Here is a 17,680-nt window from a genome sequence, read left to right as displayed (position 1 = left end):
AGATGTGCTAGTGTTTAAAGTGGTGTGACACAGATTGATACCAAACAGCTAATGCACCTTTTAACAACGACCCCGCTCCATCCTTTTACTACCTCTTCCTGTTATTTATTTTTTACACACCTGAGGCAGCCTGCATCCAATGCAAAGGTGACACAGCCCGTGGATAGTGTGCATTACACCACCGCCTCCTCTCCCGCCACCATCTCCACCATTTAGGTCAGCAGTCAATACGCACACACTACGACGGTGGCTTTCCACTTGGTTTCCCCCTCTGCAGCCGGAGTATCGCCACAGCTTTCTTTGAGCGGCAGAGTTTGTTCTCCTGTGGCTGGTTTCCGAAGGCTGAGTGGACTTCAGCGTGTTGTGTATCATCATGATAGTTTCCAAAAGGTGGATATGGTGACCTTAATGTTGGATTTCCCAGTTGTCAGTTCAATTAAGGTGGCTCCAAAAGGAATCTTCAACCACACTTGAATCTTCTCTGCATTAACTTTGGGTAAATTGACTCTCAATCCAGTTTTTTTTTTCTTTTTAACCACTGACCTCCAGTTGCACTGTCTTCCTTTCAAGCACGTCAATCCACATTCATGTATGCAAGCTTTCCATCACTTTCTTCACAACCGCAGCTTCCAAATGTTTCACTTACTGTCCGTCAACTTTGGTAAAATCTCCACTCTCGAGTTTCTTCTCTTCTTCCAACTTACATTTGTCTTGTCTGCTCCGTGCCCAGAGTGTCCAGAACAACAGTAGCAGCAGAAGCTACTGAGATCAGCTGTGTGAGTGTGTGTAGTGGCGTCACGCAGGCGAGACTGGCGCTGGCTCAGCCTGCTGAGGCCACACTGTAGCTCCTGGCAGGGGTGCTCATGGGAACTCTTCAACAGTAGAAGAATAGGAGGAAGTGCCTCCCACCTCAACAACACCCCCCCACCAAAAAACACACACATACACACCAACACACATGCACTTATGCATACCTCGCCATCCTACAGGCCGAGCGGCTTTGTGTGTCTGCCTCCGATAAGGCCAGTTTGCTTCCTGAGTCCTCACTATGAGGTTGCGAGAGGTGCTACAGTTCTAACGTAGGTGCATGGCAGAGACACATTCAAACAAAATAGTAGCAATAAAAAGTATATTAAAAAAGGAGTATCAAGGAGCTATACAACAGTCGTGTCAAACTCCAAATACTATGGTTATTAATGCAAAACGTTTTAGATTGCTTACAACATTTGTGTCTAAGAGATGTTAATGGCCTTGTTTCCCAACAAAAACACAATGACACCAGATTTGCTCAGGGACATACTTTACTCTCACACACACTTCACACCTCATCATACTCTTTCCAGTTCCCACACTCCCCAGTCTACGTCCAGACATTATGGTTGTTTGTTATGCTTTCAACTTCCATATTTCCTCTGCTTTTCCTTTCAGCTGTTCCCTCTCACCTCAAACCACTACGTACGGAAATTCACAGGCCTGCAAACTCTTAAAAAATCCCCTGCCCCCGCCTCCCTCTTCTTCTAGTTATCCAAACATAACAGTTTTTTAAAAATCCGTATGGACTTTAGCAAATAATAAACACATTAAAAGGAGAGCAGGGGAAAAGGCCTCTTTAATTACCAATACTGCAGTGGCCTGTCTCACCCTTAGCAGCCCCATTATTTCCCAGCGTGCCTCTTTCTCCTTTAATTGCTTGGATGCCTGGCTCGTGGGATGAACCATGGACAGAGAAGTGACAGAGGAGCAATGCTGCACTTGTCTCTACAACGTTAATAAAGTGGCAGAAAACACCATTGTTTTAGGGTCTCTTTATGCCAGTGGTAATGGTAGCCTGTGCCTGTTTGCCTTTTCAAAGGGCGAGGGTTAGCCATCAAACTCACAAAAACACTTTCTCTCTCTTTCACACTGCGCTGTTCACCTCTAAATGGGCAGACGGACGGATTAGAGGGAGAGAAGAAAACACGTCTCGGGCAGAGGACTGAAAAAAAGAGTTTTGAAAAGCTTGTTGAGGAGCCAGGCGAGGCCAATCTGGTTTTCAGCAGTGTGGGATCTCTGTCTTACTTTGTGTCCCCCCATCTCACTCTTTCTGACCTGAATAAACAGCTATCAAAGGAGGACGTCTCTTCCAAGCCAGTGAACACACAAGATGGGTCTAAGGCCAAGTTTGGACTCACAGCTCACTGCAATTGGAATTGCAGTAATAGATTGATTACGCAGTCATAATTACACAACACAAGGTAGAATGATTTATTTTTATTTGAAAGGCAGAATTAAAATAAACTTCTTGGGCCAGAGCAATTCCTCGAATTCAACCCTAAAACTACTTCAAATACCCTTCAAAAGTAATTTAGCTTTGTTTCTCAAATCAAAACAAAAACTGAAATAAATAAATAAGAATTGATGATTTTATTGTGCAAACGTATTGGTAGGAGAAACATAAAAGTTGTGAATTAAAAAACTGCTTAACAGAATACAATGCAAACCATCTTCTATCTATAAACACACCAATCAACAGGATGTACTTTGTACTTTGGTGCATTTAGAGTTAAGGAGGAGTGGTTCTGATGAACGCCTTTCTCTGATGGAGTCAATGTGACCATCTCCTACTTGGCATAATCATTTGGAAAAATAAAACTGTAAAACTCCTCCATCGAACACTAAAATTGGCATAGTCCATAAAAAGCCTGACTGCTGCATATCCAATATTAGAGACAACTTCAAGCATGTTTTTAAGAGTAAAAGCTGAATTTTTCCCATTTTCATTTTGGATGTTAGTAACTGACAAGAGCCCACCCAATACATAAAATTAACTATATGTCATGATAGATTAAGATTTCTAAACAGGCCAAGTTAAGTTCATTTAACAAGTGGCTCATAATAATTTCAGCAAGAAATGTAACATTCCAGATTAATTATACTATTACAAGAAAAGAACAAATAAATATTACTATATATATCAGTTAAAAGTACAATATTATTTTTAAGTGATATACTAATATACTAAGAACTATTTAAATCTGAGCTGAATTTGTGAGCAGACTTATTGAGAGGCCAACACTGCCATCTATCTCTAGAGCAGATCTCAAACTGATTAGGATGAACTATAGTGATTTATGCATACAGTGATGGTAATAAATTACTCATCCTTCCATCTGAATTTTAACTGTCTCTCAGAACATGTATGTGCTGCTTTCAGCTTCTATTAAAATTCTTTCATATAAAATGAAGGAGCAAAATAAAAATTTCCTCTGCATCTTTAACAGAAGACAGAGCTTTAAGATCCAGCAGGCCCAAATACTGACAAAGAACATTCAAGTAAACACCATATTACAAATTTTTACAAAGTTAAAAATAATAAACTTTCTATTCTCTTCCTGTACCCTTCACCATTCCTTTTCATCTTTTCCCTAATGGAGAGATTTGTCAAGTCAATTTCCACAGGGACTGTTAAGGAGCTAATGCTGGTTGACAAGCAAAGTGATGCTGGGAGACAACATACCCAAGGTGGAGCTATTGCTAACAATCACAAACATGTAACTTCCTGTCCATTACATTAGGAAACTGCTATTTTCTCCTTTGCATGTACATTTATTTCAATGTTTATATGGGAAATAAAAAAATGGAGGAGCAGCGTGTCAGGGTCATCGGGTTTTCTAGATGGAGATATTTCCAACATTACTTTTGAACGGCACAAACTCTAAAGGTCATAATTCACCTCTCAAGCATAGTTTAACTTGCAACAAATAAATAAATACACACTGCAGCTTAAATAAAATGCAGATCTGCAAAGCAGTTCATGTGTAAGGCCAACAAACACTGAAAAATGTCTGAGTTAGTAAGTAGTGGGTAGCAGATGGTACCATGGAGATCTTTGTCTTGTCAGGGTTATGACCATGGGGGGACAGAGACAGAAATGACATGGAACAGAGAGAGAGAAAAGAGGACAACGAGGTGAAGGAGCGCACCGCACAGTGAGAGAGGAAAACATTCAGTGGTCTGGAAAGAAACAAGAATACTGCAACAAAAAACTTGAAGTGAAAAGAGGAGAAAGACTGAAAGGTTTTCCATTCGCCCCTAATTTAGTCTGTGAATGTGCTCTCCCCTGTCTGATTTAAATCTCCCCTGAGAATGTGCTTCACAAACTGCTTAATCATATGTTACTCCGACTCCAGATAGTGGGAGAAGGAGGGAGGATACAGAGAAAGGAAACTACCATTCACAAATACAAATGTGAAAATTTTCATGTGAGAATTGAGTGCGTTTCCTCCTAAGTTACCTACAACATCCACATTGGTCTCCAAAGTTAGTATTCCAGTATCTGGCATTTTTTAGACAATTTCCTGGTTTAGTCCAAACGTGGTTAGTTACCATGCCTCTAGAAGATTTCATTAGAAGCTGAACTGTTTAAAATCACATGACTGAAAATTATTTTGACTTTGCAATTGACAGAGGCCCTTGAAATTGGGCCTCTGTCTCTTTAAAGGGATAATATTATGTAAAATCAACTTTTTGAGCTTTAAATCATGTTCTAATATTATCCCCTTATAATAAACATACCTGCAGTGTTGCCTTGATTTTTTTATGGACATTTGAGAAATCCTTTGATCTCCCATAGCAACTATTCATCTATGCAAAACGCCTGGGTGGACCGAGCACCACCTTCAAGGCACAGCTGCCCCTCGGACTTGTATTTTCGAAGCTTCAGAGCTTCCACCTCACAGAGCACCTCTCCCCTACAACTCCCTCACTCAGCACCTTCAGACTAGCCAGAAGCAATTAGCAAACACCTGGTGGAACTGCGTCTCAGCTGAGCTCATTTTACAAGAGTCATGGGATAAGCATGCTCTGTGAAGCGGATGCTTGATTTGGTGACCGCAGCTCTGGGAAGGAACTGCATGGAAAAGGTGGTGCTTGGTGACAGAAAGCATTTAGGATCCTGCAAGGTTGCCAGTGGAGATTAAAGGATTTCTCAGACATCCATTAAAAAAAATCAAGGCAACACTCCAGGTATGGTTTTGATGAGGGAACAACATTATAGCATGATGTAAAGCTAAGTAAAGTTTATTTTACCTAATACTCCCTTTAATAAATTAATTAATACTCCAGTGATCTGAAATTAAAATAGCTTAAATGGATGAGAACCACTTAATTTGATTCACAAGGATTTTTGCCATTTGACTGCACTAGTAAATTTTAAAGTAACTCTTACTTTAATATAATTTAAATTAAACAATATTAAGGTTATTCCAAAATTGGTACCAGCACCAGCTGAGTCTGTAGTGAGCCTTTGTTTATATATTCAGTTGAAGTAACACCAGCAAATAATTCAAATTTGACTCTTGACTCTATCAGAGAATAAGTTTTTAATTCAACCATTTTTCTGAAGTTAATTGTTGAAAATTTCTTCAAAACATTCTTTATGGTTTGAATTATTCTCTCCAAATGGTACTTGTCAAAGTGACACAATCCGCCCTGACAAGGGTAATGGGAGAAGTCAACTGGTCTTATGACAGACTGACCGTTCACAGGGGTGCTTAGTCAGAGTTAAAGTACGGGTCACCAAACCACAGCAATAAACATAACGTAGGGTACAGCTGTCTCTATGACCCACTTTTTCTTTTTTAACCAAAGCAAGGTGAAAGGGTCCCCCAGCATCTTTTATTAAGCAGCTACTGAAGCTGAACTGTCTGTGCTATTTCCTGACTTTCTGATTCAAGTTTATGGTCAGGCTTTATAGAAATAGTTGTAGTTGCATCCAGAAACTATTACCTTTACACACCTGAATTATGGGATACCAAAAAAAACCAAAAACTAATAATACAAACACAATGTACCATAAATAACCCATAGCAAATCAATACACAAAAAATATTTACGTATTTATGTAATTGGAAGCCTAGTGAAGTACAATATAAAACTGGTTAAATGTAGGTGGAGCTACTGAGCTGAAACTTGGAATCAGTTTTATGTCACTGTTTTTTGCAGAGTTATTTTAATCAGAATAAAACAGAGGGATGATTGAACAATAAACAAATGATAAATGTAAAGTCCCATGGCTCTGACTTGGCTCACAAATTGTAAAAAAACACAGTTTCTTTAGATCTGGGCATGAAAGCTTTGCTTTTACGATCTTTCAGCCTACTTCATGTTGCCAGGTCCTATATATTTATCTATATATATGTAGAGAGAGAACTTGATTAATTGATTGATTGATTTTTATTACTTTATTCTACAGGCTTGAATGATCTTGTGAAACTGAACTCAGATATCCAATAAATGTGGTTATTCTCAATTATTTAATAATTTAACAAGAGTCAGATTTGCTTTCTATGTATTAAAAATTAAATAATCATCTGAAAATTTCTTTCTGTTTTTATTCAAGCTGTTCTTGTCTACTAAACATATTTTTATTCATTCAGCTGACACAAACAACAGAAGTTAAAAACACTTTTTCAAAGCACGATATGAAAAACTGCACCCATGGATGTAGAAAACCTCTTCTTTCACTACGCACTAAGGTCTGTGCATATATTTCTTTTCATGCTATTGTAAGTATTCCTTTGCTTTAATGGCTCATTTGATTTGAGCTGTCTCTATTGTCCGTCTACTATTCACTAAATTAATGCAGCGCATCACCTATGGCACTGATGTGCAAGCAGTCTCTTTAATGATCTCATGCCTTGAAATATTTTAAACAGAAAATATAAAGAAGAAGAGAGTGCATGAAAAAAAAACTAATCAAGAGATAGTAACTTCTATCTAACAGCACTATTTCAATTTTCTTCTCCACATGCAATTCACATGCAAGCAAGCATTTTTGACAAACCTCATCTCGAAAAGGAATACTTCATCCTCTATTCACTGCTGAAAGCTCAGATACGTAATTTAATTAGTTGCTACGGCTGCAAAGGACGTGCAACGTGGAATTTGTGCAGCAACTATCTTACTGAAGGCATGCTTCTGTGTGATCACTTTGTTTGGCACAATGCTAAGTCACGGGTCAACTATTTTGTTTTAAATAGGCCTTATCCATTCATGTGAACACACATAAATGTACAATAAATAAAAAGACAAAGCACTTATGCAGTAATCTAAAATTAAAAAGTTAAAAATCTCTGAAGAGAAATATTGTAGTTTTAAAAAAACACAGCAACAGCACTATCAATTATGGTCATGCACATTTGACAATCCATATTGAGAACATTCACATGCAGTCACAGAGAGGAGAATCGCTGAATCTGGATACACACAAGGACATAGAATAAAAAGAAAAATGCTAAATAGCACTTACTGTTAAGCATTGCATATTCTCAGGCTGATCAGTCTCAGGGGCAGCACCATGGCTTGACAGCACAGCCTCTGAAATGTAGACAAAAGAATCACGGGCTGAGACAGTACCTTTAGAGCACATTTCCCCTTGTTCCAATGTAAAACAGCTTCCCGAAAAATTTTATCTTCAAAACAATTGCAAGCGTCCATAAAAGTGACTAGAGAGATAAGAGCTCAGAGTTATTTCTTCAGCTGCTGGAAGCAGCATCCATGAGGCTGCTCCTCAAACTTTACGTCTAAAATTAAGAAAAAAACAAAAACAAAAACAAACACACACACCAGGCCAGCTGCATGAAAGAAAATTGCGCAAAGATGTGAGAATCCAGCAACTTGCCAAAGGAAGGAATGGGAGTGAGAACAAGTAGGAGGGAGGGAAGAAGCGAGGGAGGGGTAAAGAAGAGAAAAGGAACTCCTCTCTCACTCTATTATCCGTCTGTCACAGAGCTCCTGTGAAGTTGCTGTGGTTACAGGGACTCACGCCTCAGTGTCCTTCTAGCTATTGCTCAGAAAGGCACCATTCAGTGTTGGGCCACAATACAGATCTGCCTGTCTCGCTTTTTTAATTTATTTCAATCTTCTGTTTCCATCTGTGTATCTCTCTCACCTTTTCTTTGGAGGATCCACTTTCCCTCTGTCTCTCCCGCTTCTCAGACACCAACCAATCCATCTTTTATCTCTCTACAGCCACCACAATCTCTCCGTTTGAAATGTCTGACCTTGTGTCATCTATACAGTTCCTTCAAACTGTTATGTCAATCTTCCCTCAAGCTGTGAAATGCTTCAAATTATGTCGACTCAGTTCAAATAATTCCTGACAGGGTGTCGATCAGTTAAATGTGTGAATCTGTGTCGTAAACATGCCTGTTTCAGCAGCCAGTGCTATACTTTGCCTTTTGAAGAAAGTTTCCTTGAAAAAAAACTACACCTCTCTAAAGATATGCAATTTACAAACTCCTTTAGCTTTTGACAGCCTTATTGAACACATGGCCACAACATATGAATTATTGTCAGCAGAGGCTACTTATTGTGACAAAAAAAGTTAAACTGATTAAATAAAACAGCTTTCAACCAGTTGAGTTTTTACCCGACGCTTTTCTAGCTTCCTATATTAGCTAGCTGTGCTGCAATGGTAAACTGAGCTTGTAGGCAAAAAGAAATAGGTGGGAATTTGGATTGAGCTGAATGTTTTTTATTTACGTACTCCTCCACAAATAAAAAGAAATATGAACTAGTTATAAAGAAATGTAAGATTGTTCTTTACTTCTTAAAGTTAGTCGGAATAAGTGTCTACGTATCTCATCTACCACCAACATAAATGTATCCTACTTCCTGCGAAAATAAAAAATAGAAAATGTTTCAACTTTCAGTGACATCCTGGGTTAGCAGACTTGGGAACTATGCCTCCTGTCAATTGGGAGGAAAGATAACAACCAAACAGTGTAATAGGAGATGATATTTGTTTCCTGTTTCCTTCCTTCAGCCAAATTTAGTTTTCTATAAGTATCAAAATTATCTACTGAAATGAAACAGGTTATTTTTATGCCCGTGATAGCAAAAGGCGTCATTCTTGCTTTCTTCCCCCATTAGATCATCTATGGTTTAAACAGGATCTTAAGTCTTATTTTGTTTTTACAACTTTTTAAAATACATGTACCAGATAAATATGGCACTTGAAGACACTTAAATACTCTAATTTGTACCATAATTTTTTTAAAGGTTTCATGTTCACACTAAACATATCTGGACATACTGAATTCCAGCTGGCATCTTACAAATTCTTGTTTGTGCACACATAAGAAATTGTTAAGCGCAAAATGTTACTTTTGTCTTCAACACACAACCAGAACATTTGTAATTGATGACTAAACTAATGAGAATCCAAATTACTTAATAAATTAATAGAATAAAACTTGAAAAAAAAAACCTGAAGGGTGTTTTAAGGGTTATATAACCTTTAAGCCAAACTGTAAATAGCCATGTAGATATACTGTATATATATACACACACCCCTACACGCCTGTTACTTGTAACACACCATATTGTGTTAGTTTTTCTTGACGCCTTCACTTTATGAACTGAAAAACTATAGTTAAAATCACATTTTACAGCATTCATTTACTTTGTTAAACAGCATCTCAGTGTCAACTTTTGTAGAGCAAAAACAACTGGACTGACAGTTCACACCAAAAAAAGAGAAACAGTCATTGACCTCCTCTCCAGACACTCCTGACAGCCCATTGTTGAACTCGTCTATAAAGCCCATGAAAGAGAGATTAAGTCACACGTTAATCTCAAACCGCCTGGGGATGCACCAAAAGAGAAAAGCTAACCTGGTTGGCGTCGAGCCCAGATCAGAGGCCTTTTGTCTGACAAAGAAACAAGCAGTAGGGTGAAGATGTGGAGCAGCTTGCAATGAGGACAGAGCATGACTGACATTAAAAAGGGGGAAGGAGAGAGGAATAATACCAGACAGAAACAGTGGACAGTGGGAAAAGTATACACTAGACAAGTTCAAGAAAGATAAATGTAGCAGATGTTTTGAAACGACAGACACTACAAAAACGCAGGGAAATAGATTTCGGAATAAGTCAAAAGGTTTCCACACTCTATTGATGTTAAGCCAGTTACTCTTGGATCTGCCAGAACAAAAGAGAAGGCCTTAACTTTGCTTGGGTCTCTTGTTGTACTGCCCAATCATTTGACTCCAAGCCCCTATTTACACCTGATGTTGCCAACAAATCAATAAATAAACACTCAATGAAAAGAGACGAAAGTCAAACGGGACAACGTAACTTTCAATTATCTCACGGCTTAAGGTTTTGCTAACAAAACCTTTAAGCCAAACTGTAAATAGCCATGTAGATATCCCTAGTGGGATGTTCTATTGTCTACTACCTATTTCTTTATATTATACAATGAAATAGTTTGACTTTAAGCTGTCAAACAGCATATTTTGCCTTTCTTTAGACTTTTAAAAGTTTATCCAATGCTCAGATTAATATTCCATACAGTACACTTTTACAAACTGTAGACATACAGTTGAATATTTTTTATTTTTACAATTATTTTGAAGCCAAGACGCAAACACAACAAGACCTGGCGGTGGGATAAGGAAACAACAAGATCCAAAGAAGGTCCTAATAAAAGATTGGTGCACTTCATAGAAATACACAAAATTATGGACTGTCAGTGTTGGGGGATAAAAATGATGACCTTGTGTTGTTTACAATGTCAAGCCTTTGTTTAAATCCAATATATTATTTTCTGTCTGTGTTTTTCCGATGATTTTTATTTTGAAAATGAGTCATTCAGCTACCCTGAATTCACAGTTCATTCATAGTTCCATCGAAAAAGAAGCTGAACAAATTTTGCCTTGAAACAACAAATCAATAGTCGGAATGAAGTAGTTATTTAAAATGGTTGAGGTTACTGAAAAAAATATCTAAATGATGAAAAAAAATGTCCACAATTTCTTGTCTTGATACATATTATTCTGCACTAAAATAAAAAAAACTAAAAATAAACCCCAGATGATAAGTAGTTTATCCAGCTTCTGGGAAAACAAATTAAATGTATTATTTTCATCTCTGTCACAAGGTTTTACTCAAAAAGTTGCTTCTGGTTTGGTTTATTGCTATTTTGGCAACAAAAATGACTAATGTATCTTTAACTGTTTTGTTTTTGCATTGAACAACAAACGTGCATGGTACCGAAATATTACCCAACATGAATTACAATCCAAGCAGTTAAATGCAATACGCACATTGCAGTAATAATGCAATTCCAGAAATGTTAATAAGGAAGAAAGTAGCTAACTTTGGGACACACCGGCATATTCTAATGGAAAGGCTGTTAAAATTATAAGCTTCCTCTAAACTTAAAGAACTTTTTAGAGTGAAACTTTTTAGAGTGAAACTGCAGAGCATTTACAACGTTGTAAATGCTCTGCTTTTACAACATTGAATTACAACCCAGAAAGGAGTGTCTGTTTATTTAATTTCTGATAAATGTGGTGAAGGTGGAAGTAGACTTAAAACATGTCGCGTTACATTTTCGCACGGCTTTGCAAAGTTAAACGGTAAAAGCTGTGACAGAATCAGTGGTTATCGTTTTTGCTGAGAAACCTTATCCGTTTCCAGCACATTGGGCTACAAAAGAGGAAAGAGTGATTCCCTCAGCAACAGCAAACAGAATTCACATAAACAGCACTGCAGTGTAAACACACAAATCAAACACCCCAAGGTAGGTTGAGGATTTGGGGTGAGTAGGGTCAGCCAGGGAAAAAAAAAGGTTTGGTGTAATTTGCTTTGTAACACACAACAGCAATATGGCGATTGTTCTTACTCCTTTTCAAGTACCTCACTAATGCTTTGCATTTTAAAATAGGACTTATTTGGCGTCCTTCTGTGCATGCATTATATCCTTGAAAGACTGGTATACCTATGAGACTTTCATTTTTCTACCATTGGTCTCTTTGGGCCTCTCTTTCAATAATGATGTCCTCTTTGAACTTCATACTTCACAGAGATTCCCTGCTGATTTTTTTCTTTTTGCTAACTCAACATTTCAAACCTTTAATGACAATGAGACCTTCGGCTAATATTATGAAGTGAACCATATCTAAAATAATCTTTACATTTATTTTTAACTGAGACCATAAGACATCTTGAGGTTTTTTTGGGGTTTTTTTTAATCAAAACATTGTTTAGACTGGACAAAATTAATTTATGTTGAGGTTAAGATTTGCATCACTGTTCTAATACAGTACTGAGGTCTTTTGGCATTTTCTAAATCATTAAATTGCGCTACAAAAATTTTTCATAATGGGTATTTAAGGTGATTCAAAACTGCTATGAAACTGACTACATCTTATATTTCTTAATTTCCTCTTAATGTAACTATAAAGCATTTTAAATTCTGCATTCTATGAAAATATATTCAAAAGAAAAAAAACAAACCCTTTCAGCAAGCTATAATATTTGTCTTCATTGTTTCACGAAAAAAAACAAAAAAAACACTGGGACTGTCCTGATTTACTCAATAATCAATGTTGTATTGATTGATATTGTATTGCTACGCAGAAGTAAAAAATTAAACTTCATGCCAAAAATACCCGTCATCATTTTTAGATATATTTTCCACAATAGATTTGCATAAAAACCGAGGAAAAAACAACATAAAATATGGTAATATAAATGAACACAAAAAAATGATCAAACTGAAAATGAATGAACAAAGTCATGAAAAAGTTATAATTCAGTTCATTTCAAGCATAGTTTCCCAAATATGCAAACTGTTCTCGTTTTAAAAGTTGAACATACATATTTATTATAACATCTTTATTATTGTTTTTATTTAGTTATACGACTTGCCTTGGAGACTTTCTATTGTTGTGCACGATGACAATAAAAAGGAATTCTAATTCTGAATTCAGATTCTTTAATGGAGAGTTTGATTTTTGATTTGTCCTGGAGTCATATGCATTGCTTTTAGTTGAGTTATATTAACCTCACCAACACAGTATACATAATATTCTTGAAAGAAAAGTTTGAGTTCCAATGTATTATTTATTATTTGTTATTCACATGTGTGATTTTAAAAAAAAAGTATGTAACAGATTCTAAAAGATAGAGCAAAGTAGACAATAAAAAGAGAAAATAGAACACTAAAACAACTTCTATAGTGTATTTAAAGCCACTACACTGACACGTTGGAGCCTGTTTGACCTCACATTTTAGGGGCTGCAACTCCAAATGACGCCTGTAGGCCTGCCTAGACCTTTGTACTGCTAAAAGCAAGTGATCCTTAGATCTAAGTGATTTGAAAGTTGCAAGAGGTCAGATAAATAAGCAGGAGTCTGTCCCAAAGAACACCAGTTACATCCAAACAAACCAAAATTATTAGTGTTCTGTTTTTGCCTCTCTTTAGTAAATCAAACTCATAATTTCAGGATGCAAGTCACTTCATGCTGGTCATTCATACAGTGGAGATAACACATTTCCCTTCCTGCCAAAAGAGAACATGGATAATATCAGCTGGGCACTCAGTCAAAGTGTTACACGATAAAATATTTCAGTTAAACTAAAAAGGATGATCCAAAAAGGATTATGAATCAAATGTACCATAAAAGAAATATATAATCACACACTATTTAATACGCTTTAAATATTAAAAGAGCTCTGATCAGAAAAGGCATGGCTAAGAACTTGAGATGGTGTGCCGTTTTGTCTGATACCTAGTTTGTAAGAATAGACCTCCTGTCCATCTATGGAATTTGAGCATCTCAGACATTTTTTTGCTTTGTTAAGCAATCCCCTTAGCAACTTTAGATGATCTTACTGACATCCTGCTGAGAAGTGGCAGTTGATTCTGCAGACCAGAGAATCAACTCTCTGGTCTGCACAGAGGTTTTCCCATGTGTTGGCGTGTGTGTGTGTGTGTGTGTGCGTCTTGGGAACCTATAGGTGCTGGGATGCAAGTTTTCTCATCAAAAAAATGCAAGGACAAAAAAAAACTTAGGGTCAATTTGTGATTTACGTGATTTAATTGGCTGTTGTTCTGAATTTCAGCCAGTTGACTAACAGACTCCTGAACAAACTAGTAAATGCTAAAAAAAAAACCTCTAGCTGGTATTTACAATATAATGCCAAAATTATTTGCTCATTTGCTTTCACACACATATTAACTTTGGTGATATCACATTCCTGATCGATAGCGTTTATTATGATACCATCCCTCCATTTGCAGCTTCAACTCTTCCAGAAAGGGTTTTTACAAGGTTTAGGAGTGTTTAAGAAAATTCTTTACTAGCAGTGCAATTGTGAGGTCAGACACTGATGGGGGATGAGACAGCCAGGGTCAAAAATGTCCTCTGATGGGTAAGAAACTGACACACATGAAACACTTAATTTCATATCCCAAAAAGTCAGGTGTAAAAAAAAAAAGGACGACTGCATTACAAAAATAAAAACTATTATTCAGGTTCACCTTTCGGTGGGCATAACTTTATGGATGAATATTGTCTACAGACGATAATTGTAGAAAATGAGGAAATAAGTAAATCCTGAGAAAATTATGCATAAAATAACTACAGGAAGGTGAAAAGTTTCAAATGGCTTGTCCAAATTCTTCTCAATATCTTTGTCACTTCCAGTTATTAGGAAAGAAGATAGAATTATTATAAAGCAAAGTAGACAACTTTCTGTGTGAACATAAGAGTTTTGTTTTTGTCTTGTGTTGCTTAAGACCCCAGCCGGCGCCGTGAAGTTTTAAAAAACTTTTAAAGCTCTGAAACAATGTCAAAATAAGGACATTAAAGAGCCTTGGAAAGGGTCTGAATCCTCAAAACTTCTTAAGCAGCTCCTAAGCAGTAATAATTGATGCTCATATAGCAGAAGATGGCAAAAATGTAGTCATTTCCACACTTTAAACGTACTTACAAATATTAAATAACAAAAAGAGTGGAAGTCAAAATAGAGCTGTGGAAACCCGGAGAAGTTTATACTGAACTTAGGTAAAACCAGTTTGCAATTCGTGTCAAACATTGTACAATTTTTGTCAGAGCACAGCCTGAAGAAATTATTTAGGAGACTAATTTAGCTGTGGAACACTTGCACCAACACAGTCTTTATGTCCCTGTGCATTTGCACAGACCTTCCAGTGGCACCACAGGATCCTTGCAGTTTACCCCACTGATTTGTTTTAATTGCTTTTGCACAGATTTTAGGTTATTTTTTATAGCAACTTATGTTTCTTAACTTATGCCTCATGATAAAAAAAAAAAACTAATTCAGATGAAAAGAGGGAATTAAGAAATGAGAACCTATGTGGAATATTAAAGATAAATGTTGTTAATATGTTTGTTAAAAGGGTGCAGAAATGACTGAAAATAATAAGCATTCATCTTCTGAGCAAATTACCTGATTGGTCATGCTTTGGGCCTGTGCAAGAGTGACACATAAGTGTAATAAAACTTCCTGTTTGAAGACCAAAACATGCAAAACATATTGCATGTGTAAAAAAAATATTGAAATAAAAAACACTGTAGAGAGCACACATATAGGTTTCTAATGTAGCTCTTCAAGCGGAGTAAGCTGATAAGTTTTCATTTTTCATTTTTGGCTCTCAGAGAACATAAATGAAATAAAAAAATAAAACCTTGTGTAAGCATCATCAAATTTTAATCATTTTATGTAAAAATAATTTCTTATACATGAGCCAAAAGACTTATGTGGATTTTGAGTGTGTTCTTGTTAGAAACTGTAGATGTTTTTGAAAAAAATAATATTTTAGCTGATCTAAAGCAAATACATAAATAATTGTTCAAGTTCGACCACTTTCAGGTTTTCTCTTCAGAGCTTCCCAATTAAACCACCTAAAGTCCCTGAGGATCATTCTTAATCTCCCTAGCATTTGGCTCAAGTTACAGTTTTGCTAATTAATGTTAGCGAGCAGATGTTGCAGTTCCTGTCAAGCTTTCTCAAAGTTTTTGATATGGCAGCAGCATAAAGAGCTATTTTATTTATTTAATTGGCAATTGAAAGCTCTCAATCAAAGGCTGACTTTAGTGGGGGATTTATCAACTTGAAAGTGATGTGAACTGATGGTAGGACAGCCTTTCAGTCACCCAGGTAAATGGTTGTTGAACAGCAGATCTTGTGTCAACGCTAAAGAGAAAACCTGGCAGAACTAAAATAAATAAACCAAGAGCAAGTAAAAGTCCAGCAAGTCCATTTTACTCAAGATCAGACTCATTATTTTCAAAATAACTTGGCTTCTAGGTGCAACAACAACAAAGGTTTTGTTTGTAGCTGGTAATACATATTTTTCATCTACATCTGACTTATGGTATAAGTTGAGAGTAGTTTGCAATTTAAGTTGTTAGATCACTCCTATAATTAGTGAGAAACAAATGTCATGTAAAAGCTTTATGTTTGTAATGTTACACTCTTTGTCATGAGGATTGCATTTTAAATGCGGCACCATGTGCAGATCTACTCTTTTGTTATATTGAGAGTCTATTTGTCTTCCTCCGGTTGTTGGAGAGTCATTTTTAAGTGATATCTGACAGCACAGATTTTTTTTCCTTTTAGGCCCTCTGAATATAATTAATTACAATCTATATAGAATTTAGACAACTCATTAAAACAAGAGAACTACAGAAATATCATAAGTCTTCATTGTTCAACTGTATAGGTCTGCTATCGCACTGTGAAAGAAAATGTGCCGAACCGGCACAAATGTCGAGGTATAATTCAGACCTTATTAATAACCTCAAAAATCATTTGTCTGAATGCAAGCTGATTGGAGCGTTTTCCAACCAGAGATAAATAAGTGAATGATTTGCCATCACAGATTAGTCTCAAAGACACTAAATACTCACTAAGCCTAATGTAGTTGTGTTGCTACGGAACGGCGATGCACAAAGCAGCTAGAACAACATTTAAAATTTATCAGTGTATATTTTAGCTTTAAATAAATGGCTTCAAGTTATATTAAGTTCATTTTGTTTTTATGTGTTTTATATGAGCTGTTTCAGAAGAGAGGAATGTGTCACATAGCAGCACGGAGCTCAGGGAGCACCACTGGGTCAAATGCTTCGCTTCACATCAAGTGGATGTGAGCCTGGAGTCAGTGTTACCCTTCAGTTCAAGCATCAGATGCAAGACATGTCAGACCTTCATGAACCCACAAACCAATTATCTAGCGTTGTCACATACCCAAAAACGCACACAAACGCATAGCAAGAGTTAACCAGTGCAAATGAGAAGATAAATACACTAACCCCTCCCCCAATGTCAATGTAAAATCTCCCTGATTCAAGTTAATCACATGGTGTTCAATATAATCTTCTGATTTAAAGGCCCAGCGTGCCATCTGGAAAAGCTTGGCAGTGTCTATGGATGGCTGCAGAGTGTGAATGGGTTTGAAAAATGTGCAACAAATGTGTGCAAAAATGCAGATGACACAGTTTTATCTGCACAACCCCCAGTGGGTGTTCTGCTATTCTTGGTTTTACACATATGCAGACCCCCATCCTAAGCCTATTGGAGGGAAATGTATTAGCCATGGCCAAAAACACACACACGTACATGCCACTACAGGTCACTTGTCTCCACTGGCACAATGGAGGCAAGCCAAAAAAAAAACTTTTTGTCAATCGCACATGGTCAAACAAACTGTGTTTCACCTAAAAATCTATTAAATACTTAAACCAATATATTGTTCTAATTTTAAAGAACTGGAACAAGTAGATTTAAAATTAAGGTAAATGATAATCGTTACCGTTTTGTAAAATATTTTTCCTTCCATAATCCAATGACCTTTTTGTGTGTATTTTTTTTATTATTATTTT

At 36.6% G+C, this 17,680-nt stretch overlaps 1 protein-coding gene across 3 annotated transcripts in view; it reads right to left on the bottom strand.

Moving 5' to 3' along the window:
- rgs3a (regulator of G protein signaling 3a) overlaps window positions 1-17,680 on the bottom strand; it is a 133,037-nt gene that overhangs the window by 91,463 nt on the left and 23,894 nt on the right. For 2 of the 3 annotated variants that reach the window (XM_032569443.1, XM_032569433.1), the window contains one exon: window positions 7,289-7,356. In XM_032569443.1, coding sequence (XP_032425334.1) covers window positions 7,289-7,356 — 68 coding nt within the window. Of the gene's footprint in view, window positions 1-120; window positions 839-7,288; window positions 7,357-17,680 lie in introns of those variants that run through there. The other variant, XM_032569432.1, reaches the window with a different exon arrangement.

This window comes from Xiphophorus hellerii, chromosome 8, assembly GCF_003331165.1.
Source record: "Xiphophorus hellerii strain 12219 chromosome 8, Xiphophorus_hellerii-4.1, whole genome shotgun sequence".
NCBI lineage: Eukaryota > Metazoa > Chordata > Actinopteri > Cyprinodontiformes > Poeciliidae > Xiphophorus > Xiphophorus hellerii.
Note: the sequence above shows the minus strand (reverse complement) of the source record. Positions and strands in the feature narration are given on the sequence as shown.